Source organism: Dipodomys spectabilis, unplaced genomic scaffold (genome assembly GCF_019054845.1).
Source record: "Dipodomys spectabilis isolate Male_0828 unplaced genomic scaffold, ASM1905484v1 ptg000051l, whole genome shotgun sequence".
Taxonomy (NCBI): Eukaryota; Metazoa; Chordata; class Mammalia; order Rodentia; family Heteromyidae; genus Dipodomys; species Dipodomys spectabilis.
In genome coordinates, this window is record NW_024870728.1 from 3,524,969 (window position 1) to 3,550,626 (window position 25,658).

Genomic DNA, 25,658 nt, shown 5'->3' on the forward strand with positions numbered 1-25,658 from the left:
AGAACAATTCATGTTAAGTGAGGTAAACCAAGCTCAGAAAGACAAATGGCAAATGTTTTCTCTCATATCTGGAAGCTAGATATATAATACCAGGACATAACAAATTGTACAAGTCTCCAGGCATTCACACACAGAGACCCCAAAGGAAGATACTCTTAGGAGAGGAACAGAAAGGCACGATGCCTATGTGCATCTGATCATAGAAAATAATACTTACTGAAATGAACTCCAGACATGAAAACAAGAGGTTTTTTTCTTTCTTGTTGTTCTTTTGTTTTCTTTCCTTTTTGTTCTGTTTGTTCATTTGTATGTCTTTGGGAGGGTAAGGGGCGCTGTAGAAATGGAGGGACAAAGGATGAAAAAATGCAGCAGTGGTACTCACTGGACGCCGCGTTGATGATGAACTATACACCTTACGAGTGGACATGGGAGGGAAAAACTGGAAGAGAGCCCTGGAAGAGCCCCCAAAGAAACGAACTCATTACTTGACTTATGTAACTGGAACTCTTCTGTACATCACCATTATAATAACCAAAAAGAAATAAAATAAAAATCTCTATAGCCAATAGATCTTGAAGTACATTTTTTAAAACAGAGAAACAAAGAAAAATAACCCTTTTTAAAAATGTTTTCCCCCCTTCATCTACTTTGTACAAATTCACATTTCAATGCTATTTCTGAAGACCCAGCTCCTTAAACCCTGTCTGTCTGTAGCTACTCTCTGATGAATCCCCACCCACTTCTAGCTGCCTGGCCTGTGTGGCTTTTCAGGGGATGCACTGACAGCGGGCCTTTCTCTCTGTTTCCAGGTTACCACGGCCTCTACTGCGAGGAGGAATACAACGAGTGTCTGTCTGCGCCCTGCCTGAACGCTGCCACCTGCAGGGACCTGGTTAATGGCTATGAGTGCGTGTGCCTGGCGGAATACAAAGGTGAGCAGATGCCTGGCTTTCTCATGCCAGCGGGGCGCAGAGTGACCTCATGGAGTTCGCACCCTTCATGCATAAACCTTTATCTAATTGGAGCAGGGATCTGTTTAGAATCAGAATCAAATACTGAGGTTAGGATGATGGATGGGTCCAGAGAGACCAATTTACAAGCCTCAGATTTCTCTTTCCCTGCAAAACCACTCTCCTGCCTTTCCAGCTTCTCATATCTCAACTTTCTTTTCTTTTGGATATAGGAAAAGCTGCCACAGGTGGGTTGGCAGACACAGGTCAGGGGTCGAGGGTCTGAGCACAGTGGCAGAGGAAAGCACATGACTGTGCCCTGTGTCTTGGGAAGACAGGATACCTTGTTTTCTGCTGGGGGTGGGGGTGGGGGAGATGGGTAGAATCTTATGTACTGGCAAATCCTCAAATCCTCATTAAACAAGCCAGCCGGGAGGGAAACGTGCATTCGTTTGTGTAGATGCTTGTCAACGCCTCTCCAGAAGACAGCTGACCTTGACAAGGTGTTTATAGGGAGCAGACCACGTTCTAAGGCTTCTGTGAATTAACTCATCCAGTCCTCCCCAAAGCCCCTCGAGGTAGATGGCAGCGTTATTCTTCATGATCCAGCCAGCCGGGTCCCTGAGCCCTTTCTCCTCCCTCCACCTCGGCCTCTGGCCACAGTACACGGGCTCTGTGGCTTCCTCTCAGCTCTGACCCCCATCTGAGGATGGGCACTGTGCCAGCAGAGCTGCTTATTGGTGGCAGCACTCAGTTCTCTAACCACAAGGCCAGGGACGGGTTTCTGTCATTCTTTCATGGCCTTGTTTATTGTTTTCCTTAACCCCCCGCTCTTATTGCCACCTACTTCATCCTTGGACCTTACTTTGTAACCATAGCTGCTGCTTTTTGGATGGGCTTATCTTTATTCAGTGATCTTTCTGGAGAGACCAAGGGCTCCTATACCACACTGAAGAGTTTGCTGAAGTCTTGAGAAGGCTAAAACTGGGCCATGTCTTTAAGTTCTGCAGATCTGATACTGCTTTGAGGAGGTGATACTAACTGAAAACCTACTTCTCCAGCTTATCAAAGGCACGAGAGCAGACATTTTTGCTTTATTCAGTTAGAGGTCTTTCAGAACATTGAGAAATAGAGACTTTGTTCAATTCTGGAAAGAAAAGTAAGGGAACAAGAAATCAGGAAACCCAGCGAACTCACCCTGATCGTGGGGCTGACTGTGGAGCCTGGGCATTGACTAATCTCGATTTTTTTCTTTGTGTTAAATAAGGACAGTAACACTTCCAGAGATTGTTTTGAGATGCTTCAATAACAGAATTAGTAGGTTGAGTGTACTTCACAAAAGTGAAAACTGCTAAACGTACCTAGTTTATGATAGGATTTTACAAACTAGATTTCTTTGTAAGGAACACACAAATGAACTCAATGTATTTTAAATATGCCCCTTGCTTCCTTATCAGAGAGCCTTTGCTAATGTTCTCAGTACTCAACAACAAAAGATGCGTGGTTACATCTCCAGTGCCTCCGAGGGCTGTGATTCTGGCCTTTTTCATTTCCTCCATGGTTGTTGCAGATGTGGGACAGTTTCTCCAGACGTATTTTGACCCCACCCCTGTCCTATCTACTCTCTCATTCAGGGAACAAAAGACATTTCCTGTAAAATCTTCAAATATGTCCAGTTTTTCACACTACACTAATGGTCCTCAAAGCGTGAAGTTTCTAATTTATTGGGTCCAGGATGTGGCCCAAGAAATTGAACTTCTGGTTATCCTCTCAGGTGCTGTGGGTGGAGAATTCTTGCCTTCCAAACGTACCTGCAAACCCAATCACTAAAATGTTTTTCTGCTCCAGGTTTATCATGTGCTCCTCACCCTACTTAAGGTTAACTCTTCCTCATAGGCTCTGAGTCCTGCCCTTTCCATCATTCTGAAAACTTCCGTTCTGTACATCTTGAGCTGGGAGCTCTATTCATGCTCCTTTCCTTTACCCTATAAATATGTCCATCCATCGCTCAAGGAAGATGGCAGCCTGAGTTTACATTCACCATCCCTGATCCCACCTGACTCGGCTGGAGGTGCACCAGTAAGGTGCATTTCCTGGAGAGATGCTCAATTGTCGGGGCGCCCAGACCCCTCTCGCACTGGAGCAGCGTCTCCAGGCTTGCCTGTCTTCAGGAATGCTCACTCTCCAGTCTGGCCAGGATGACGAGCTGGTGCCAGAAACTTCAGCAGGGAGAAGAATCTTAAGAAATAAAAACATAATTCTAAACACTCAAGAGGGGAAGTGAAAAAAAAGGCACTCCTACTTCTCAAAATTGAATTTGGATGTTCAGAAGAGGAAAGTACTTCCTGATAGACGTGAAAAAAAAAGAGGAACTGAAAACTTTGGTGGAATGATAGCAACTGTGAGGGAAGAGCAGGAGGTCTGCCCCTGCCTGAGATGTAGATGCTCCAAACGGAGAAGGGACACGAGAAGCAAGGTCAGGGATGACTACCGTGGAGGAAGAACCGAGAGCTGGAGAAACCTTGTTTGCAGACACCATGGACTAACAACATGGTTGAAGATCATGGAGTGTGCTGGACGCTGGTGGCTCAGGCTTGTAATCCTAGCTACTCAGGAGGCTGAGATCTGAAGATCGAGGTTCAAAGCCAGCCCAGGCAGTAAAGTCCCTGAGACTCATTAATTAACCACCAAAAAAGCTGGAAGTGGAACTGTGCCTCAAGTGGCAGAATGCTAGTCTGGAGCAAAGAGACTCTCAGGGACAGTGCCCAGGCTGAGTTCAAGCCCCAGGACTGGCAAAGAAAAAAGAAAAAAATACTATAAAAGAGATCTCATTAATGGGCAGTGTTTAACTTTGCTATTTTTATGGAGACATTTAGGCTTAAGTGTAAGTAAGACTTGTGAACCAAAGGAGGTCAATAAACCCTCACATTGTAGCAGTGTGGTAGAACTTTTAGAAGTAAGGAAATTAGAATAAGAATGATAGGAGGGGGAAGGAAAGTGGAAAGAATTCGAGACCAAAAGGGCAGATCACACTGTCTGGTCCAGATCAAGAAAAGGGGGAGGAGAGAGGCCACCAGATCCTGAGCTATTCTCTCCTGCTGGGATGGATGGTCCATGTTCTCCCTCTGGGAAGCATTTCTGCTAGTGTGTGTCTCCTTACAGTCTGCCAGCACAGACTTGGGAAACTCAGATAAGCCAATATCAACACTAACTGGTGCTTACTTAGACAGTGGGTGGGGGTTAGGCTTGAACTTCCTCCTTTCAAAAAAATTGGTTGTGGGGTTTGAACTAAGGGCTTGAACTCAGGTCCTGGGCTCTGTCCCTGAGCTCTTTCACTCATGTCTAGTTCTCTGCCACTTTGAATCACAGAGCCACTTCTGGTTTTCTGGTAGTTAATTGGAGATAAGAGTCTCATGGACTTTCCTGCTTGGGATGGCTTTGACACTTGATACTCAGATCTCAGCCTCCTAAGTAGCTAGGATTACAGGCATGAGCCACCAGTGCCCAGCTAATCTTCCTTCTTTAAAGTGATTTTTACTGCCAGATGTTTTAAAAGCTTAAATAAATGAATGGAACTTTCTTAAAACCAGGAAATTACATAAGTATAGTTCAGAACATTTGAGAAAGACTTCCATTATTGTTACATTCATGCCAATGGTGCAAGAATGGACAGATGACCAAAACTGACTCATGATTCAGAAGAGGAATTGGTGTGAACAAGAAAGGAATGCTTTTGAAGCGAGTGGTGCTAGAAAAATAGTGTGGCTAAAGAGGAAACAAAGTGTTTCACACTGTTGAATACATTTCATATGATTAAAAGGAATGGAGACCCTTGCTCTGCCTTCTTGTCCTTTTTCTACTTAAAGGTCCCTCCTTCCCTTTTGCTTGTGTGTGTGTGTGTGTGTGTGTGTGTGTGTGTGTGCATGTATGTATGTTGCGAGTATGTATGTGCCCGCTTTGGGGCTTGAACTCATGACTGGTGCTCTGTTACTTGAGCCAGGCCTCTATTTCCAGCTTTTTGCTGATTCACTGGAGATGAGTCTTGGATTTTCCTGCCTGGGCTGAACTTTGAACCTTGATCCTCAGATGGCTTTCCTGAGTAGCTAGGATTACAGGTGTGAGCCACCAGTGCTTGGCTTCTTCCTTTGCTTCTTATGCCAGTTTTCCTGAGCGTCGGGACAGTTAGCGCCCCTGTTTGTTTGCCTTGTCTTCTTTACTTAACCCTTTTTGTATGGCCTTGAAAGCACACCGTTCACTTCAGGGAACTCTGTGAGGAAAAATCCAGATTGCTCTGTGTCATACAAGCTTCTCCCTCCCCTTCCTGACTCAGTAGATCCCACGTCCACATTGATTGTTGGGTCCCTTCTGCATCCCACCTCCTCTGTCTGCTGCAGCTCTGTCCACCAAATGTGATGGCATTCCAGCATGTTCCCCCCCTTCCCTTCTGCTCTTGCTATTTCTAAGTTCATCTCTGTCTACCAGCTGGAGTGGATTCCCACACACGTGATCTGATCTCCCAGATCTCCTTTCCATTTGCTGTGACAATTACAGTTAGCCTTGTGTTCTGTTCTTTTTGGCTTCAGACTTTTATTTTCATCTGTGTTACCTTGTAACCAGCAAAGGCAGTGACTTTCTCTTTTGAAATCTTCTGAAACTCATAACATGGTGGTTTATACAAAATGAAAGCTCAGTAGCTCTATTTACTTGAATTAGTAGTACTATGTAAGACAGTAATTAAATAAAGGACGCTGACACAAATGTTTTTCTAAGATGCAAGTTGTTTTTTGTTTTTGTTTTTTTTTTGTCGGTCATGGGGCTTGAACTCTGGGCCTGGGGGCTGTCCCTCAGCTTTTCAGTTCAAGGCTAGCTCTCTACCACTTGAGCCACAGCACCATTTCCAGTTTTCTTGTGGTTTATTGGAGATGAGAGTCTTACACACTTTCCTGCCCTGGCTGGCTTTGAACCGTGATCCTCAGATCTCAGCCTCCTGAGTACCTAGGATTACAGGTATGAGCCGTTGGTGCTCAGCTTAAGATGCAAGTTTTTAACACATGTATACATACACACACTCACGCATTTCTTTCCAGAACCAAAATGTTGACTCTTCCTTTAAAATTAGTTTAAAGCTAGTTCATGGTGGTAATAATACAACTTTTAGTTAGTATTCTCAACCTCAGAGTATCAAAAAGTCAACATACAGCTGTTCTCAACCTCAGAGTATCAAAAAGTCAACATACAGCTTATCTTAGATTGATTTTCCTTTCTAGAAGGATAAATTAAATGATCAACCATATTCTCATTTGGGATGTTTAGTGACAAGGAAAAAACCCCTGCAATTTTTAATGATAACATACTAGCTGAGCTCAATGGCTCATGCCTGTATTACTTACTACTTGGGAAGTAGCGATCTGGAGGTTCATGGCTCAAGGGGAGCCCCTGGCCATGAGTTCATGAGACTACATCTCAAAAAAAAAGTCTGTGTGCACATCTGTAATCTCCGCTACACTGGAAACATAAATAGGAGAACCACAGTCTCTCATAAATGTGAGATTTTGTTTGAAAAGTAACAAAAATTTAAAGGCCTCTAGGGGTGTGGCTTAAGTGGGAGAGCATTTGCCTAGAGAACAAGACCTTGACTTCAAGCCCCAGTTCTGCCAAAAAAAGAAAAAAAAAGGGGAAAGAAGGTAAAAAGGAAGAGAAAAAAAGGAAGAAGGAAAAGCAAAGTAACATACTAAAATCAAATTTTTCAATCAGAAAAATTTATAGTTTTATACCATAACAGAGAGCATGTCCAGCATAAATGAAGGCCTGTCCATGTTTTTGCAGCAATAATAGTTTGCTCACAATTTTGTACCATGCCCATACTTAATCTGGGACTGGGTTTGATTTAGATAGTGCTAGCAATTCGTACTCATTTTCTTTTCAGTGGTTGTATAAAATGCTCTCATGGGGATTTCCCCATCCTCTTGATAAGCAGATCATCTGATTGCTTTCACTGATTGTGCTGGCCCTGGGGCTCTGAAAAATAACTCTATGGTGGATATCTTTATTCATGTTGTTTTCATACTCTCTGGATTGTTTTGGAGGCAATGCCATCTCAGAAATGAGATCACCCCGTAAAAGGTTTGATCACATTGTACTTCATTTGTTCGTCTTTAGAACTACATAAATTTATAGTTGAAAGGCTAAGAATTCTTTGTTGGATGAAATTATTTCCCTTGCTACATTCTACTTGCTAATAAACAAGCATGCCGGGCATTTTGTGTGCCTGGCTCTTCTCCAGGACTGTGGTAGGTTCAAGAGCAAATAAGACTTCCTCCTTTTTCTTCTTCTTACTTCCCTGGGGGAACAGAGCAAGGCTGATCCTCTCAAGGAACAACGAAGCCAAGCTTGAGATGTGTCCGTCGGCACTTTTGAAACATCCTGAAAATGTCCAGCCCTAAGACAGTTGGAGTGCTTGGGAAAGTTTTCATGGAGAAGTTTGAATCAGATGAGATGACTCTCCATATAGATCTTAAAAGGACAAAGAACACCTTCTGGCAGCTAATTTTCTTTACCTGGTTTATTTTTCTTGAAGTAGAAATGGTAGCGCTGTTTCACTTTTCGGATACTAATTGTGACTATTTTTGGTGACAACAGAGGTTTATAATTGATACATTGCTCTTTGAATTCTTACTCATTTTAATTCTAAATTTACTTCTATCAATAGCCTCATTGGAATAGAAACCTTTGGAGAAACACTGCTCTGCTACCCTTTAATATGAAAAGTATGAATTTTTATTAGTTTTGACTGAATTACAGTTTATTTTTGCCTGAGACTAAACATAAGTTTTGTAATCGTGCATGCTGTGTCTTTGCCAGTGGCTGATGCCATGTGTCATTCTACAGACTCGGTCTGAGTGTGGACCTGGTTTTTCCCTGACAAAATCGGGTGTTTGTGAGGCCCATTTGGAATTTGGAAAGGCTTCTAGGCCTCTGGCAAGCGCACCTGTGTGTCAGCCAAAGTACACCGGCTGTCTGGCATTCCTTTGAAAAGACAGGATTCTGGAGTTACAGCCGTCATTTCTTCCATGCATGAAGATACAGCCTGGGCACTGATGGTCCTCAGAGATGGTGGAGGAATCAGACAGGACAAAAGCAAAAGTGCGATTCCCACTGTAACAGTGGGAATCCCCGGGAGCTGTCAGTGCACTCTGGCAGATGGGCAGAGCTGGAAAGGGCAGGGTTCAGTGTTTCCAGGAGGATACAGTCATAGAGCCACTCCACGGATGAGTTCATGTGTGCCAGCCGAGATCTATGCTGGGGAACAGTGCACAGAATGGCATGGTTGTCTGTAAAAACAGAAGGCCCAGGACAGTGTTGGCCAAGTGCCTGGGTCTCCCCGGCTCAGTGAGGAATGCAGGAAGGTGGGATGCTGGGCCGTGGAGAGGCAGCACCTGGGCACACAGAGGCTGTGGCTGTCTGCTCTGTAATAAGCTTCTGCCTCATAGTTGTTCACCTCTGATGATCAGAAGAATAACACGAAAAACATCTGTTCTCTTGTGTGGGGATTGCACAGCTCAGAATATAGAGATGGGTGTAACTGTGGTGCATCCTGGGGGACCCGAAGGCCATCGTGGTCCATAATAACCGTGGCTTCGTGAAGATGTCCTTTGTGTGGTCATGCTGCCAGAAAACTCTCAATGGATGCTCAAGTGACGGAATATCGCATCTTAAAAAAAGAGAGGAATTACAAGGGATACAGTTATTGCCAAAACCCATAAAAATAAAAGCCCAAACATGCTGACAATTGAGTATTATCTGGGATGTTCATCAAATCTGTTTTGTTGAAGATGTTCAAGTCTCAATGCTTAACTATTTGGCCCAAAATGTTGCTTTTCAGCCTTATTTGAAAAATAAATGTGGTAATTTTGTGCTGAGTTGTATTAAATTACTCTGATTGGATTGGTTAAGGTATTGCCAGAAATTCAGTGATCATCTGACTGCTGTGTGCATGCCTGTGTGCAAACACACATAGACACACACAGACACACAGACACACAGATACACAGACACACACACACACACACACACACACACACACACACACACACACAACCACTCTCCTTGAGCCCCAGCTCCTCCTCCTTCTGTTTTAGGTTAGTGGAGATATGAATCTCATGGATTTTTTTGCCCAGGCTGGCTTTGAACCTTGATCCTCAGATCTCAACACCTTGAATAGTTAGCATTACAGTTGTGAGCCACTGGTGCCCAGCCTGGCTGCTTTTTTTAAGTTTTCAATTTCCAACCTTTGTTGGTGGCATATAAATCATTACTGTTCCATGTCACTTGATCCCTATTGATTAGCTTCAGGGGAACTTACAAAAATGTGACAGTTTGTTTTGAGGTAAATGAGGCTTTCCTGTGTGTTATTCTTTTAGCTGTGTCCAAGTTATTTGATAATGGGAAAGTAAAAACTGAGATCCCTGGGGGAAGAAGCCCTGTGGACCGGAATGAAGAATGGCCAGATCTATGCTGATCTCCCAGTTGGATCTTTGATATTCCAAATTCAGGAAAGTGTCCTCCAGGTCTCTGGAGGCAGGATTGGGAGCTAAGATGCAGGCTGAGGCAGTGGGAGGTCGCTGGTTTTCCCATGAAAATGCAGAGCCCTGAAAAGGCCCCTGAGAAAAATACCTGGCAGAATATTGCGGGTGGTTGGGGATGACGCAGATTAAAGGCCACCCATTCTGAAACACCCCACGCCAAGGAGTCTTTATGGCGAGTGCAGAGAGGAGGCTGTAGATATAGATGGTCTGGAATTAAAGACCATCCATTCTGAACTGCCTGACACAAGTAAGTCCTTAGGGTGAACATGGTTAGGGAGTTCTGTTGCACTCTTTTCTTTTTGTTTTTGTTTTTTGAGTTCTCTCCCTTGGCCTCAAGGCCCTGACGAAGGACAGAGGATAGGACAATCCCAGTGCCTTTGGGGAGGGCAGGGGGGGGGGGTGTCACAGGGCGTGGCCCCGCTTGCACAATTTGTACCAAGTAATGAAGTGGAGAGAAAATGAAGTAAATGCCGTCCGGCTATTATTTGCTTCATGCTTCTTTTGCCTCATGCTTCTTTTTCTTGAGGCTGTTGGGAAGGACAAGCACAGCATTATTTACATTCTTATCTGGGTCACAATGCAGTTTGTCACCCTCTCCCAAGGGGTGGGAGGGGGGCGCGGGGCTGCTAGAAGCAGACACTTATTACATACACATCTCTCACTATAGCCCAACACCAGCTGCTAGTCCACCTCTCAAATAACAGTAGATTTTTAATTAAAAAATAAACTTATAATACATGTTCATTGTAAAAAGGCAACAAAGTAGATGTTGAGGTGATAGTCAAAGTAATCTATTCTGGAAGTAATCCAGTCCACTGAGGCTTTTTCATACATAGTTGAACACATAGTTATTTCTTCTCCCCTCTTCCTTTTGTCCTTCCCTTTTCCTTTCATTCCTTTCCTTTTGTACCTACACTGGGACTTGAACTCAGGTCCTCAAGCTCTCAGTTGGCTTTTTCATTCATGCTCTACCCCTTGAGCCATGTCTCCAGTTCTGGCTTTTGGTTGGGTAAGTGGAGATCAGAGTCTCTTGGCTTTCTCTGCCTGGGCTGGCTTCAAGTCATGATCCTCAGGTCTCGGCCTTCCGAGTTTATAGGCATGTAATCCAGACACAATAGTTTCCTTTTCTTTTTTAAATATAATTTTATAGTTATTATTAAGATGTAGCAGTTTTCTCTTCTTTTTTACGTGATAGAAAGCTTTCTGTTACTATTCTGTGGAGTTTTATATTGCACGTTCTTTGTTAAATAGGTGCTGTGCTCTATAGAAAGCTATTTCCTTGGCCAGTCTGAGATAAACGATTTCTTAAGAAGAGCCTCTGGATTTGAGTCTGAATTCCAGCGCTTCCCTTCCCTGGCCTTGTGGTCTTACATTCTTTCCTCAATTTCCTATTTGTGAAATGGGAAATAAGGGAATCTGTCTCACAGGGTCATGAGGACCAAATTCAGCGCAGTGTGAGGATGTGACACATGGTATTCGTGGCACGTGAATCTTAGGTGCTCCGCCGATTTGGTTTTGAATATGGATTCAGGCACGTTCTCTCCCAACGTGGCGCTGAGGCTCACTGGAGCTCCTCGCTCCGAACCTTCACCTTCACAAGGCCATCCTCCAGCATGCCACGTTCCATCCCACCTGTCTACCTATGTTCCTGTTTCTGTTGGAGACTTAGAAAGTATATGCTATTGAAAAAAATTTTATCTTTAAGTAATTTTAGCGTTGCATGTCTAGCAGTTGGGACACACAGTCAGGTAAAAAGTCAGGAGAAAGATTTAAAGTAGGGCTAAAGGGCAGGGTGTAATTTGCTACTTTCTCATAAGGTGTGCTTTTATACCCGTCTCAGGTCCTGAATGGGTATATGTACACACACGTGTGCTCATGGGTATACACACACACACACACACACACACACACACACACACACACACACACACACACACACACACACACCAGTCCCTTCCACACAGTCCCTTGCTGTTGAAACACTTCACTTTCAGAGGTGAGGGGCTGGAGCGGCCTGGCTGATCACGCTTGCTTTCTGTCGCTTCTCTTCAGGGCTGCATTGTGAGCTGTTCAAGGACCCCTGTGCCAATGTCAGCTGTCTGAACGGAGGCACCTGTGACAGCGAAGGCCTGAACGGCACGTGCGTCTGTGCACCGGGGTTTACAGGTAAGACACCTCCAAGCTGCCGTTACCCAGGTGAGAATCCTCCTGTCCTCTGCACACGAAGAGGGATCCCATTGCAAAACAGGAGGAGGCATGGCTCACATGCAGAATTTTCAGACAGTCCACTGTGTTGTCACAATGGAAATCAGCATTTGGTGCTTTGGTCTGCTGAGCTGTAGCTGTATTCTTAGTTATGCATATTTGGGGGAATATTTTATTATCCTCAAGTAGTTCAACAAAGGAGTTGTCACTCATCCAAGCAGTTTATGAATACAGTGCATCTTGATCAATGTCCCTTTTCCACATTCTCACCCACCCCTCCCAACCCACCCCTTCCATCTCACGCACCCCTTCCCTCACTTTTCTTAATTTTTTAGGTTATATATATATATGTATATACACACACATATAGTCATTTAAACACAGCAATTTGTGTATGCAATGCATATTGATCTCTGTCATCCTTCAACGTCTTCACACTCCTTCCACCTACCCTTCCCATATTTTTCTCCATTCTGTGCATTCCTGCCTGCATTCTCCTCTCTTCCCCATTCATTCTACTCTCCCTTTCCCCTTGTTCCCCACACACTTGCAGAACTATGACTTTAACACATGAGAGATGATCTGTTGTGAGTTCTTGTCAGCACACTTGTTTTAATACACATCAGGAGGAGCAGGTGTGTCTTGTATTCAACTACCACACTTTTATTGAACCACGTAAAAGTAACAATTTTGCAACTGGAAGACAATTGGTGGTAGCAGAAGGGAAGGGGAGGTACTCTAGAGCGAGGGACTCAATCCTAGCACGGGGGTCTTTATTCTTTTCTTTTTCTTATTGTGCCAATATTGAAACATTATCTCAGGGATTGGGCATGGTTCCCTAGATTTTTCTGCACACGGCTGGTGCGCTACCACTTGAGCCACAGCTCCACTTCCAGCCTTTTGGTGGTTAGTTGGGGACAAAAGTCTTGCACATTTTCCTGTCCCGGTTGACTTCAAACTGATGAGATCCTCTGATCTCATCCTCTTGAGTGCCTATGATTATAGGTGTGAGCCAGAAGGGCCCATCTGGGTGCTTTATTCTAAGTCCTCAATCTTATCAGCTTCAGGGAGCTGGTCAGCTGCTGAAAGAAGAGGTGAAATGTGTACAAATGGAGCAAATTTCCCTCACATTCTCAAAGAAAGAACCACCAGAGCACAAAACAATCCAACCTTCATTTTCTCTACAGAAACGTTTTCTCTGCATCTAGGATGCAGAACAAAGTCAAAATTTCCAGAGGTTTTCTTAGCCAAGAAAGGCCTGAGGGTCCCTGTGGTCTGAGGTTGGAAGGATGGACATATCCTCTAGAAGAGGTGGACAGATAAGCTGCAGGAGGACATGTGCTGTGCTTTGTTGGGGAGCACTGTGCTGTGAGCATCGTGGTCTCTTTTTGCTACACCACCACTGCCCCCTCCCCACCTCAGCCTTCCACAGTCCCTTCCAGAGCAGCCTGATCGCCCAGTTAGAGATGGTCCTAACAAGCACACTGTGAGAGGAGCAGTTACAGGTGTTCCTTCCATTGATCTGTGTCACAGCCTGTGTTTTCCTGGGACCAAGAGGTGGCCTGCTCCAGCCAAGGATAACACAGATGGCTTTGTTTAGCTGAGTGCTTTTATAGACACACTCAGCTATTTATGTGTCAGTCAGTGGAGGCAAAAATATAGTATCAGGAAAAGTGTCCTGAGGATTTTTTTTCAGGTATTTTTATCCCATTAGTAATATTAAAAAAAAATTGGGTCTGGAAAGGTGGCTCAGTGGTAGAGCACCTGCCTTGCATGCATGAGGCTCTGGGTTCGATTCCTCAGCACCACATAAGCAGAAAAGGCTGGAAGTGGCGCTGTGGCTCAAGTGGTAGAGGACTAGCCTTGAACTGAAGAGCTGAGGGACAGCACCCAGGCCAAGAGTTCAGGCCCCACAACCAAACAACAACAACAACAAAACCCTTAAAAGTGCACTACTAGAAAGTATCTGTTATTAACACTTTAATATATTTTGATACCAGGAATTTTCCTGACAGTCTCTGTGTATAATATATTCACCAATACTTGAACATAAAAGGAATCATATTACCCACACTATTTTGCAACTTAACTTTTACTTAAATATACATATATTATGTATGTGTTACCACATCAAGAAACATGCCTGTTTTTATCACTTATGCTGGATGCTTTGTAGTCCATTATATTATACCATGTAGCCTAGTATATCATGATATTGTTATTAGTCTGTCTTTTATATTATATCATGATATTTTTATTAATCCATTCTTAATTTGACATTTGAACAGTTGAGAACTTTGACCTATTATAAACAATACTGAAAGGAATTCACACAAATATACACACACTCTCTCTTTCTCTCCCTCTCCCCCCCCCCTCTCTCTCTCTCACACACACACACACACACACACACACACACACACACACACACACACATTTATTTACCTGTACTGCAGGGTCTAATACTCTGGTTTGGCTTTCTTGCTCATGGCTGGTGCTCTGCCATTTGAACCGCACCTCCAGTCTAGCATTTTGCTGGTTAGTTGGAGATAGAATCTTGTGGACTTTTCTGTTAGAGAAGTTTTGGGTTGGGATTAACCACGTCCCAATCTCATGAATAGCTAGGATCACAGGCATGGGCCACTGGTACTTGGCAAAAGGAATATTTGTGCATGAACATCTTTGTATATCTATATTTTGGTATGACTTTCCCTGGAGTAGGATCTCAGGATCTAGAAGATTGTATACAGTTTTCCTTCTTATTCTCTGAGGAAAAAGGAAACCCAGTGCAACAAGCTCCACTTCCTCCAGCAGTGGCAAGCATGCACCACCTCGTCCCATCTGTCACCCTGGGGGGCCAGCTCGGTGTTGTGGCTTTCATTCCTACAGAAGTTCACATTTTAACCATTTATTTCTTGTTACTTGTGTTTCTTCTTGGATGGACTCTCCACTCCCACCTTTTAGCTGCTTTTTTTCCTAGAGCATTCAGCACTACCTTCATGTGACATAGCTCTAGTATTAAGTATATCAGATCTTATCTGACAAGGTAATAAGTACATTTCCTTCCTCATTTGACTTTCAAATGTGTATAAAGTGTTTCATATATCATGCTTTAATTTTATGTAATTAAACCTTCATATTTTCTTTTGATTTATTTTCTTGTTTCATGAAAGATTCTGCTCATCAAGACTTTATGCTCATCTATATCATTGTAATCATAAGGGAGTTCATTCTGTGCATTTAACTCTTTAATTCATTTCAAATTTGCTCCGCTATGTCATCAGAGAGAAAAATGTAATCTTTTCTCCAAAAGACTTCGCGAATTTCCACCTGCCTACTCTTTGATGAGTCCCGGTGACACCTGAAAATGCATAGATTCTCTTCCCTTTTCTCTTTAAATATTTGAGCTCATCAAAAGGTACCGCCACACCCCCCAGGTTGTGCTTCTCAGAATCTGGGGAGCGATAGATAGTCTGTGCAGTTTGCTTCTTCCTGCTTCCTGCAGCCAACCTACCCCAGATCCCTGAAACCTTTTCCAGAGCCTTTGACTCTTCAGAATCATCAGCGGTGGACTTCGCTTCCTGCCTACAGCAGGGTTACCCCTCCAAAGAGGCCTCCCCACACTCAGCCCCCTCACCCCAACCCATCTACCAAACCACGGGGACTAGATAATGATGGAATGGGATCTTGTCATCCCCTTACCTAAAATCACCTACCTAGTGGCATTTTATTTTCTTTAAGAAAACTTTCCAAGTCTTACATCCGATATCAGGCATCTCAGAATGGTCTGGCCCCAGCCCCCCCTTTTCCAGCTTGTCCCAGAATACCCACCATCAGCTCTTCCAAGAATGTACTGTGCCTTGGTCTCCTGCTTGCGCCCCCATTTCCAATCCCCCCACATACACTCAGCCAGCATCCCCCTCTGCATCTCTTCATGTTGCCCGCCTGGGTAACATAGGTTTAAACACTACTCTAGCTGGCAATAAATGTCTATATTTAGTGCTGATAGGTTTTCAGCACAACACACAGACAAAGCATAGTTGGAGTAATTGGGGGAAGTGTGCTATAATGTGCTTCTCCATGGAAAAAGCATTCTGTGGCCAAACCCATTCGGGATATGGTGCAGACCACATAGGGACTCATAAAGGATGTTCCCATCCTGAGCGCTTGGAGAGGTCTTCCCATAAAGAATCCTATTCACCTTTAGTTTTCAAGTATATTTGCTCACAGAACACTTGTGTTTCCTATAAACAGAACCTTTTGTACCCTGAGAACTTGTGCTTCACGAGAGAACTTGATAAAATATTAACTCCTGCTATCTGGGTAGGATGAAGCCACCATTCTCTGAGGCTGAGGCCTTGTGTTTGAGGTTTAGCAAAGCCCACACTCAGCCAGCCAGCTGGGAGTTCCCTGACCACGTGGAGGAACCAGGCGAGTCCAGCAATCCAGTGTTGCATTTACCTTACGGATGCACTCACTTATGTGAGGGCTGTTTGTTTTTGCAGAACTTGGGCTTCTGCTTGAAAATATGTACCTTCCACGCTTCTGAATGCAGAGAGCCATTCATACACCAAGCCTGGTTTCCCTTCCTCCTAGCTCGCTCACCAGGACCTCACTGTCTTACTGTCTTAGCTCTGGTACATTCTTCATGGCTTTGTGTCCATGCAGACCACTGACACTTTGCCACTGTGATAGGTGTGTAGCAATGCTTCATTGTGAGATTAATTTTCAGTTTTCCTACATATAACATTTCAATATATCTATGAAATATATAAGGAATAAATTATATGAATTATAAAGAATAACATTTATTATAAAATACATAGCATATATATATATTCCTATACATTCCTATGTATAACGTCTTGTCCTATATTTATTTGACATCTATATATCATCTTAGGGAAGGGTCTACACTTGTTTTGTCCATTTTTAAAATTCTGTCAGCTCATAACAAATGTGCGTGCTAGCAACCTGCCTTAGGGTCATTGATGTTGACCCTGATCATGTTTGTCAGTTTTTCTCACAGAATGTTACTGTTTTCTCTCCCCTTTATACTTCTCTCTGTGGCAGGCAATCTCTTTGAAGGCAGAGAAGTTACGAGACTTCTGTGGAATTTTCCATGAGAGACTTGTGTTACAGCAGTGTTGGTTTGTTGTTGTTGTTGTTGTTTGTTTTTTGCACCTACATATTTTCTGGAATGCAAGATATTCTAGTCTCATTTGTGTATTTCCTGTCCTGGTCCTAGAACTACTTAGTTCTCCAGTGATCTCTGGGTCCCCAGGGAATGAGGTTACGAACAAAGGATCTAGGTGCCAACCCTGCTTGCTTTGCTAGATCCCCTTAGTTGACAGAACGAGGAAGTGTATATGTGTCTATTAACTCATGCATAGAATATATGGAGACATATCTATAATATCATACCATGGAGCTGCCTCTCCCTGCGTGATTTCTTAGTGACATCACAGGGGTCACTTCAGTCCTTCTCCCTTTGCTTATTTGTGAATTCCCATGCCAGTAGCAACATGCAGCATGCATTTACGTAACTATTCAGGCTCATATACATGTATAGTGCTATCAGTATTGTTAACCAATGTCCTCGTGGGAAATAGCTTTAGCAAGCAGAATGCAGCGGTACCTGCTGCTCTTTTCACTTAGTCTGACCAGTGTCACTCATTCCCAAAGTGACTTAGGTCAGCACCCCTCCACACTCCCAAGTTTTTTTGGTGTTGGTACTTGGGCTTGAACTCAGTATTCTTGGTTAGCTATTTTGTTCAAGGCTAGTTTTTTAGCTACACATCTATTTTCTGCTTTTAATTGATAAAAATGTCTTGGATTTGTTTGTCCTGGCTAGTACTGAACCACATTCTTCAGATCTTAGCCTGAGCAGCTAGAATTACAAGTGTGGGTGTCACCAGTGCCCAGTCCACTTACCTGCTTCCCATACAGAATGGATTTAAAACAGACTGGGTTCTTCAAACTGCAGCTTCAATTTCCTTCTCTTTCCCTTCCCCCCTTCCCTCCACACCCCTCCCCTACATCTCCTGTTCTTCCCACTCTCACTTTCACTGTTTGTTTGGTATGTAGAGAAATAGAGTTTCATTTCTTAAGCACCATTCCTTGGAAAGGTTATGCATCTTTCCTTCATTGATTAACTTTTGAACCTTAGTCAGAAATCAGTTGGTCATATGTGTGGGATCTATTTGGAGTTTCCTGTTGTTTTTCATGGCTTTGTGTGTCGGTTTCTCTGCCAATACAACTCAGCCTTGATTCATGCAAACTATTGCAGCCACATGACTATTGAAATTGGGTAGAAGCATTCCTATCATGTTACTCCTTTTCTTTTTTTTTTCAAAATTGTTTGGGTGCTAGTCATGGTGGGTTAAGTTGCTCAATGGTTTGATCTGACTGTCTCTTTCTCCTAAGCTCTGGCCTTTCTCTGTGGCAGATAGGTCACTTGTCAGCCTGATTGGAGCTTTGTAAATTGGGCTTGACGTTCTGGGGAGGTGAGTCTGGAGTAACCTCTGTTCTAGAGAGTGGTTATACCTTACTGCTCAATGGTGGGTGGCTTCGCCGATGGTCCCGAGTGGCCAATGAAACCCCTGCACCCTGGCCGGTGGGAACTCTCTGTCCTCTGTGAGCTTAGGGCACTCACTGTTCATCTTGTATTTTGTTTGCCAGTCTCCTAAGAGCTTCAACTTACACACGGTATTCAACAACACACTCAAGGGCACAGACTATTTCTGGTGCATTTATTTTTCTTTTTCTTGGTGGTTTGTGTCTTCCCTACAAATTACCTTGGCTTCCACACACTCCAACCTTTGTCTCCTCAATTTAGTGAAACCATGGTGTTCCAAATTGGTCACAGGAAAAAACCAAGAATGATTGTGGGGCTCAGCTGTGTCATGAGCTGCCTAGGATCTAAAGCTTAAAAGTGTGTGTGTGTGTGTGTATGTGTGTGTGTGTGTGTGTGTGTGTGTGTATGTTTAAAAAAATATTCCATCCAGTTGTCTAGCTGTTTATTGTGAGGGGTTAAGACAGTGATTCCATAATTACAGAAGAAATCCCAAATGCTTATTAAGACCTGTGTCTAAAGCCTGATGTGTAACTAAAACATTTTACCCAGAGCCTGGCACATGGAAGGCACATTGCAATCACAAACATTGTCATTCCATCTTGCAGTGTGAACTCTATTAACCCAAGAATATCTTAACAGTGGTCTTACTAGTTGGGATTTTTTTTTCTTCTTACTGTTCCTAACTTATTCAAAGAGAACATACAGAATTAATCAGTATATTTGTATGAATAAGTACTACCAAATATACCTACTATACACAGTGACGAAAACAGGAGATTGAGAAGAAATTGTGAAACAGTCAAAGTTCAGAATGAGCCTCCTTGCCAGCCTTGCTCAAGTTAAAAAAATTATTCTGTATTCTCTTTACACATTCTTATTCAGGAATAACAATTTAAGACCAATTGATTTTACTCTTAGATGGAAAAAATAGGAAGAAAGAAAGTTAACTTAAAGACAATTGTCTTAAGCGAACAAAAGCTTAAAAACTCTTCTACTATACTCAGCTGAAGTGCATATTGATTGGCTTTGGAGTGTCAGTGTAGAAATGCTTTGAAGACCCCATGCTATCTATTGCTGTAGAGAATCATAAATGAAGCCAAATTTATTCCCAGTAATTTATAATAGACCTTGACTTTGTGAAGATAGATGACAGAAATCACGATCACTGTAAGGCAGAGAATAGCAGTCATCCTTGAGCATCTTCTGGTTGAAATCTCCTTGAATGGCTCCATCACTGAAGTCCTCCAGCGTGGCATACAAGAATGGCCCCCAACAGAGAGCCAGTTGATTCAACTGTAAGGAGTGTCAGTCTGTAAATTAGGCCAGTACAGTCCTTGTAGAAAGATCTGGAACTCTGCATTACTCCAGGGTCTGCCAGCACCAACATGCTCCCTAATTAGACCCCAGGGACTGGCTCCATTTACCGCCCCCCGCCCCTCTCCCCCAGTACAACTCTAAGGACGCCATGTTGGAGTAGCCATGTTTGTGCAGCAGATAGGTACAGCCTTATCTCTGGGTCTCCATTCTTATGGGTCATACATATTTAACAGATGCCTATAGAAAGAGTTCTTTCCTATTTTTCCTGTCATCTTTATTCCTATCTTCTAATCTGTCGAGTCCCCAGAACGGGAAGTTTTAGGGATCTGAGCCTTCTGATTCTTTGAGAGGAGCTTAGTCATATCTCAGACCTAATATACATGCCGGGTTACTCTGATCCTGACCAAGCTCCTTGAGGAGCTGTGGGCCGAGCAGGCCAATAGACAGCACAGACAGCTCTGGGACTAGCGCTGAGTTCAGGAAATTAGAAGACTGGGATGTTGACATTGGACTTCCTGGAGCAGAATGGGGCCTTTGAGTTTACCGACTGCCAGAGGCAAGGGGGAGCGTGCCCATTTCTGGGCAGGCAGCAGGTCATTCCACTCCAGAATCTGCAGTATTCTGATCACCGGCTACAGTAAGCTTATTTAGTAAATGCTTCAATCAACCTGGTCTTCCTAAAGGATTAGGAAGCAGTACTGATGTATAGACCTAACAAAGTCTTTGATTTTTGTCCTCCATTTCTCATCCTGTGCTGGTTGAGATGGCTCTTTAACTAGTCTATCATATCATATAATGCCACATGTAGTGCCATCTATCCTCTTTTCTTCTCGGAGTGATTATGCCGTTAATACAAAGCCAACCTCAGGAATAGGCTGCTAAGAAAGAATCAATTTCATGTCCTTTCTGTCGATATAAATGACTATTTCAAGAAACAAATTTACTTAGATATTACTGTATTACAGTCAACCAAGTATGACCCAGAAGCAGTAAATAGTCCACTTGATAGATTTCACTCTCAAATGAAATTTGCAGACTCTAGCTACATAAAGACAATGAAATGGACCAGATTCAAAAGATTAGTATGTCATTCCTCCTCCACGGTGGTCTATGAGTGACCAGTGGCGGTTTCAGAAACACAAGGTAAACCAGTAGTAGATAGGAAAGGATTTTAATGTGAAACAATCTTGGAAGTAATTCCTGAATGTGCTGAAATATTGTCTCTTGAACATGGGAGTAAAATGTTTTATTTTGCTCCTAGATTGTCTTTGATGGGGCCAATGGTAGCATTTTAGTTTTCCCTGCCTTTCAGCATTTATCTAAGCAAATGAGGGCTTATTTTGAAAATTTCTCTTTTTCAGTTTTGAACATTTTTATTTAAAGAGAGAATGCCTTGATTTGAAGCACCCTCTGGAGCTTTGACGAGAAGCACATCCATTGTCTATAAACTCATGGCGATGGCTGTGAAATCACTTGGAGATGGTTTTGTCCTTGTAACTGTTGATAACAAGCTATTTCCTGCAAGTCGCTGTTTGTTTTGGATGACATGTGTTCTGGTTTGTAATTTCATACCAGGTTCTCAGAGGCAGGTAAAGATGCCTGAAATGGTCTCAGCACAGTCAGGAACGCAAGGTCACGTTCTTTCCCATAGGAGAAGATATACTGGAACAGATATGAATGCCCCCTGCCCCCTGCTTCTAAGGGAAGATTAGGTCAGATTTGCACTAAACCCATACTTTGCAGCCATCTCTCCTTCCATGAGCATGATTGTCTCCGAGCTTTTCAATCTTCCTGAATTTCAGCCTTCAAATGTATCTGTGGATTTGGAAAGTGAAGCACATTTTCATAATCAGGCTAAGTGCACAGCCATGTCCAGAAAAGAGATAACATCCAGTTTGGCACTCCCCAGCACTTAGCTACACAATAGTCATAAACTATGAGTTTTCCACTTTTTGGAGTTTCAGAGAGATAAATAACACCCTTTGGCGGATGCCATCCAAAGTCAAACAGACTTTAGTAAAATTAGGAACCGACGTTTGCTTTACAGATCAGTCTTGGAAGGTTTCTTCAGACTTGGAAGACTTTTCTTGTGCAGCTTTTCTTAGCCAAAGATCCCTGCTCTGGAATTTTCTGAGAGGCCTGAGCTTGGTACACACCAGAGGCGGTGACCACAGCCGTGTCACTGTTGCCCTCTCTTTTCTCCCTAGGGGAAGAGTGTGACATCGACATCAATGAATGCGACAGTAACCCGTGCCATCATGCTGGAACCTGCTTGGACCAGCCCAACGGCTACACCTGCCACTGTCCTCACGGCTGGGTGGGTGCAAACTGTGAAATCCGTAAGTATCTCGCCATCTCTTACGTAGTACTGCATTTTCCACTGTGACCACAGGACAAACCACCCCCCCCCCCCCCCGTCCTCACTGACCATGAGAGGCGCGGGAGGATCACCCGAGTGGCCCTTGCAGCCGTCAGTCCCAGTGGAGTCCTTCTGTTTCTGCATTATGCCTGCTCCACTCCTTTTTTGGGGGAGGGATTGCCTTTCCATGGGGACAAGTATCCTCAGATGTCATCCAGAGTTCACTGCTACTCAGGCAGCCAACAATGTGCTTACCAGAGAAAGCATTAGAATCATATTAAAAACACACAGAAAAAACAACTGCAGTCTCTGTGCTGAATTTTTACAAAGCAACCTGGGATATAAATTCACTTTGCATTTATATTTTCAAACATACGTAGGTTCTGTCCATTGCCTGGAGAAAAGTTCAGCCAGGATGAGTTTGAAAGAAAAACTGAAAAACATAGCTGCTTCAAACTAAGGTTTGGGCTAGGGGTGAACATACAGAAGATAATGTTTTTTCTATGTCAGGATCATAGGTGAAGGTGCATCTCCCAGGAAGGTGGTGAGAATGGGAACAGGGAATTGTAGTTTCTGTTGTTTTGGAAATGGCTAAAAATTCAATGGTGAAGGGTATTTTCTTCTTAGAAATTACTTAGGGGGCACTTTTGTCTTCCACAATACAAGACCTGGAACCATGCTGGCTGGGGGAGGCCTTCCCATTCCAGATGTTTCTCCCTGCAGGAATGCTATTCCAAAGGTGACCCTTCTGGGCCCTCTTACCCTCCTCTACTCTAATGGGCAAGAATAGCTCATTAGTTGGGCTGGGAAGGTGGCTCAGTGGTAGAGCACTTGCCTTGCATGCTCGAGGCCCTGGGTTCGATTCCTCAGCACCACATAAGCAAAAAGAAAAAAGCCGGAAGTGGCGCTGTGGCTCAAGTGGTAGAGCGCTAGCCTTGAGCTGAAGAGCTGAGGACAGCACCCAGGCCCAGAGTTCAGGCCCCATGACCGGACCCCCCACCCCCCAAAAAATAGCTCATTAGCTGCATGAATTTCGAAAGAGGCAAGCAAGTTTACATACAAATCTGTCTGTCTTCTTGAATTGGCCTATCTGCTGCTCTTCCTCCCTCACTTCTTGGTCTAGCACTGCTCATAGCAGGGCAGGGGTCATTCATTTTTGGTGTGTATCTGAGGTGGGACTGGTCAGTGTTAGCACATTTTCTTCAAGAAGAAGCGCAGTCTCGAACATCATTTTGATATTTCATCTTTTCACTCTTTGTCTTTTCCTCTTGGTTCATGGCATGAGAAGACACATGATAAAGTATTTTTAGGCCTTCCAAAATGACCCTATGCAGAATAGTCTTAGGAGGACCAACTTTCCTTGCTTAAAAAAGAAGGTGAGAAGTACTCCTTTGTTGCAGAGAGAGAGGTGTGTGTGTGTGTGTGTGTGTGTGTGTGTGTGCGTGTGTGTGTGTGCATGCATATATGCGTGTGTGTGTGTGTGTGTCAGGGGATGAAAAAGGGTTCCAATAATTTTTAACAAAAGATTAAAGGCTATGAACCAGTGTGAGACATCACAGTGTGGAGTGTGGGCTAGTGGAATCTGCTGGAGAAAAAGATCTCGATTTTGGTCCATGGGACCTGGTCATGGTGCTCACTGAGTGACTGAACTTAGCCATGAACAGCCTTAATTTACTTATCCGTAGCATGTGATTCCCTTTCATTCTGAAGCTTAGCAGTTTTCTGAAATAACAAATTTTGCGTATTGGGCTATAATATTGTCTATTGGTAACATAAAAAAGAGTGTTTGTGGAAAGTATACTAGGAGGGTACAGATTAGAAGATTTAGGAACTCACAGGCTTTCATACTTTTTGAAGCAAATTCTATGGTATAGAAAAATATAAGCATCGCTTCCTTGTAGCGAGGACACTGCCTCTCAGTACCCAATGATGGAGTAATAAAGAGGATCGAGGTTCTCTTCCCATTCTCTTCCCAGTGACTGAAGGTGAGGCTATGTATAGAGGCAGTGGCTGCAAAGGCCAGGGGGTGTGTGCGGGTCCTAGGCCTGGGTGTCCTGCCACCAACTCCACCTGGTGGGAGGAGGAGGGTCCTGTCACCTCTCATGGGACTTGATGAGTGTTCCTGCTTCGATCTCTAGTATTGGAGGTTTCACTCTCAGAAGAACGTGTGAGTAAATTATAAGGCAGACTTCCTCGTACCTTTTCCTTCAGGACACATAGAATGTTTACTTTGGATCATAAATATAGCTCAAGGTGAAATGTGCACAGGGAACTCACAAATACAGCAAGCACGCGCACTTACTGCGAAGTGAGGGGTGGGTGATGTGTGCAAGTGAACTGGCTTTCTCACCAGCACTCCAGGGCCTTCCACAGCCTCTGAGCTATATGCAGAGCAAGGCCACTGGGCTGGTCCAGGTGCCTGTGCTCGTGATTGCCCCCAAGCAGGCGCGTTCCCAAAGCAGAAAACAGACACAGACGACTATCAAAGTCATCAAGCAGAAGGATTTATGGAAAACATAATGTAATTGAGTTTGCCTCTGTGTGTGTGTGTGTGTGTGTGTGTACCAGGACTGAAGCTTAAATTCAGGACCTCACATTCTCACTTGCCTTCTTTGCTCCAGGCTGGTGCTCTACCACTTGAGCCACATCTCCACTTCTGGATTTTTGGTTGTTAATTGGAAATAAGAGTCTCATGGACTTTTCTGCCCAGGCTGGCTTTGAACCATGATTATAGGTGTGAGCCACCAGCACCTGACCTTCATTCTCTTTTGAAATAATGTAGGTGAACAATAAACTCTTCCCTCTGTATTCAGTATGATAAGCTTAGAAACTTAGACATGGGCAACAATGCATTTGGGAATAAATGCTGCAGGTCAGTTGAGTGCAGTCCTGGTGGGTGTGGTTTGACTCTCAGTGTGTCCCTGGCAGCCTGTTTCTCCTTCAGCATCTGCTGCACACCCAGCTCCTCTGCCTAGCTCCAGGTGCTCCTTTAGAGCCAACCAACATGGTCAAAGCAAAAGCGCTTTGGAAACTACAACACCTAAACACATTGGGTAGGCACAGAAATGCAAATGGTCTCTGAGACTCACAACTGGCCCATTTGCAGTATTTTTTTCCCAAACAGCTCCTGTGCACACGCTCCTGGTCGTGCACCTGCTGGGGCCGTGAGCTCATCCCGCATAGCACATTCCGCTTCAGGATTCTTCCCAGTGCTGGGCTGTGGCCAACACAGTTAACTCATGTGATGGGGCTGCCAGGCCGCAGGGAGGCGATGAGTTACGAGGATGGCGCCCGGCCTGGGAGACAGCACTGTCAGCCACCTGGTGCAGACATAGTTACTACCGCTCAGACACAAGTGCTAGAGGTTCATTCAAATGCAGCCTGGCTACTAGACCAATCCTCCTGCCTGCCAAGCAGTCTCCTTCAACTTCTATTAGGAATGCTGTAGATGACAGCAAAGTAGGATCTAGCTTTGAAGAAGAGAAGCGGGGAGGAAGGAAAGCACAGGATTTTAAAAGACATTGATAAACTCAAACGCAGACAGCTTTGAACACCGATATTTGAGAAATGAGCAGATGGGGAGAAATGCAAACAGTGGAATCCGCTTGGCAGACCTGGGACACCGCACGCACGGTGCAACACAGTTGCTCCTTCACAGTAGCGGC

General features: G+C 43.9%; 1 protein-coding gene across 1 annotated transcript in view; it reads left to right on the forward strand.

Moving 5' to 3' along the window:
- Positions 1–25,658, forward strand: part of Dner (delta/notch like EGF repeat containing) — a 164,211-nt gene that overhangs the window by 130,786 nt on the left and 7,767 nt on the right. Inside the window, exons 9-11 of the mRNA XM_042679326.1 lie at positions 810–932; positions 11,588–11,701; positions 21,842–21,973. Of these exons, the coding sequence (XP_042535260.1) occupies positions 810–932; positions 11,588–11,701; positions 21,842–21,973 (369 nt within the window). The remainder of the gene's footprint in view (positions 1–809; positions 933–11,587; positions 11,702–21,841; positions 21,974–25,658) is intronic.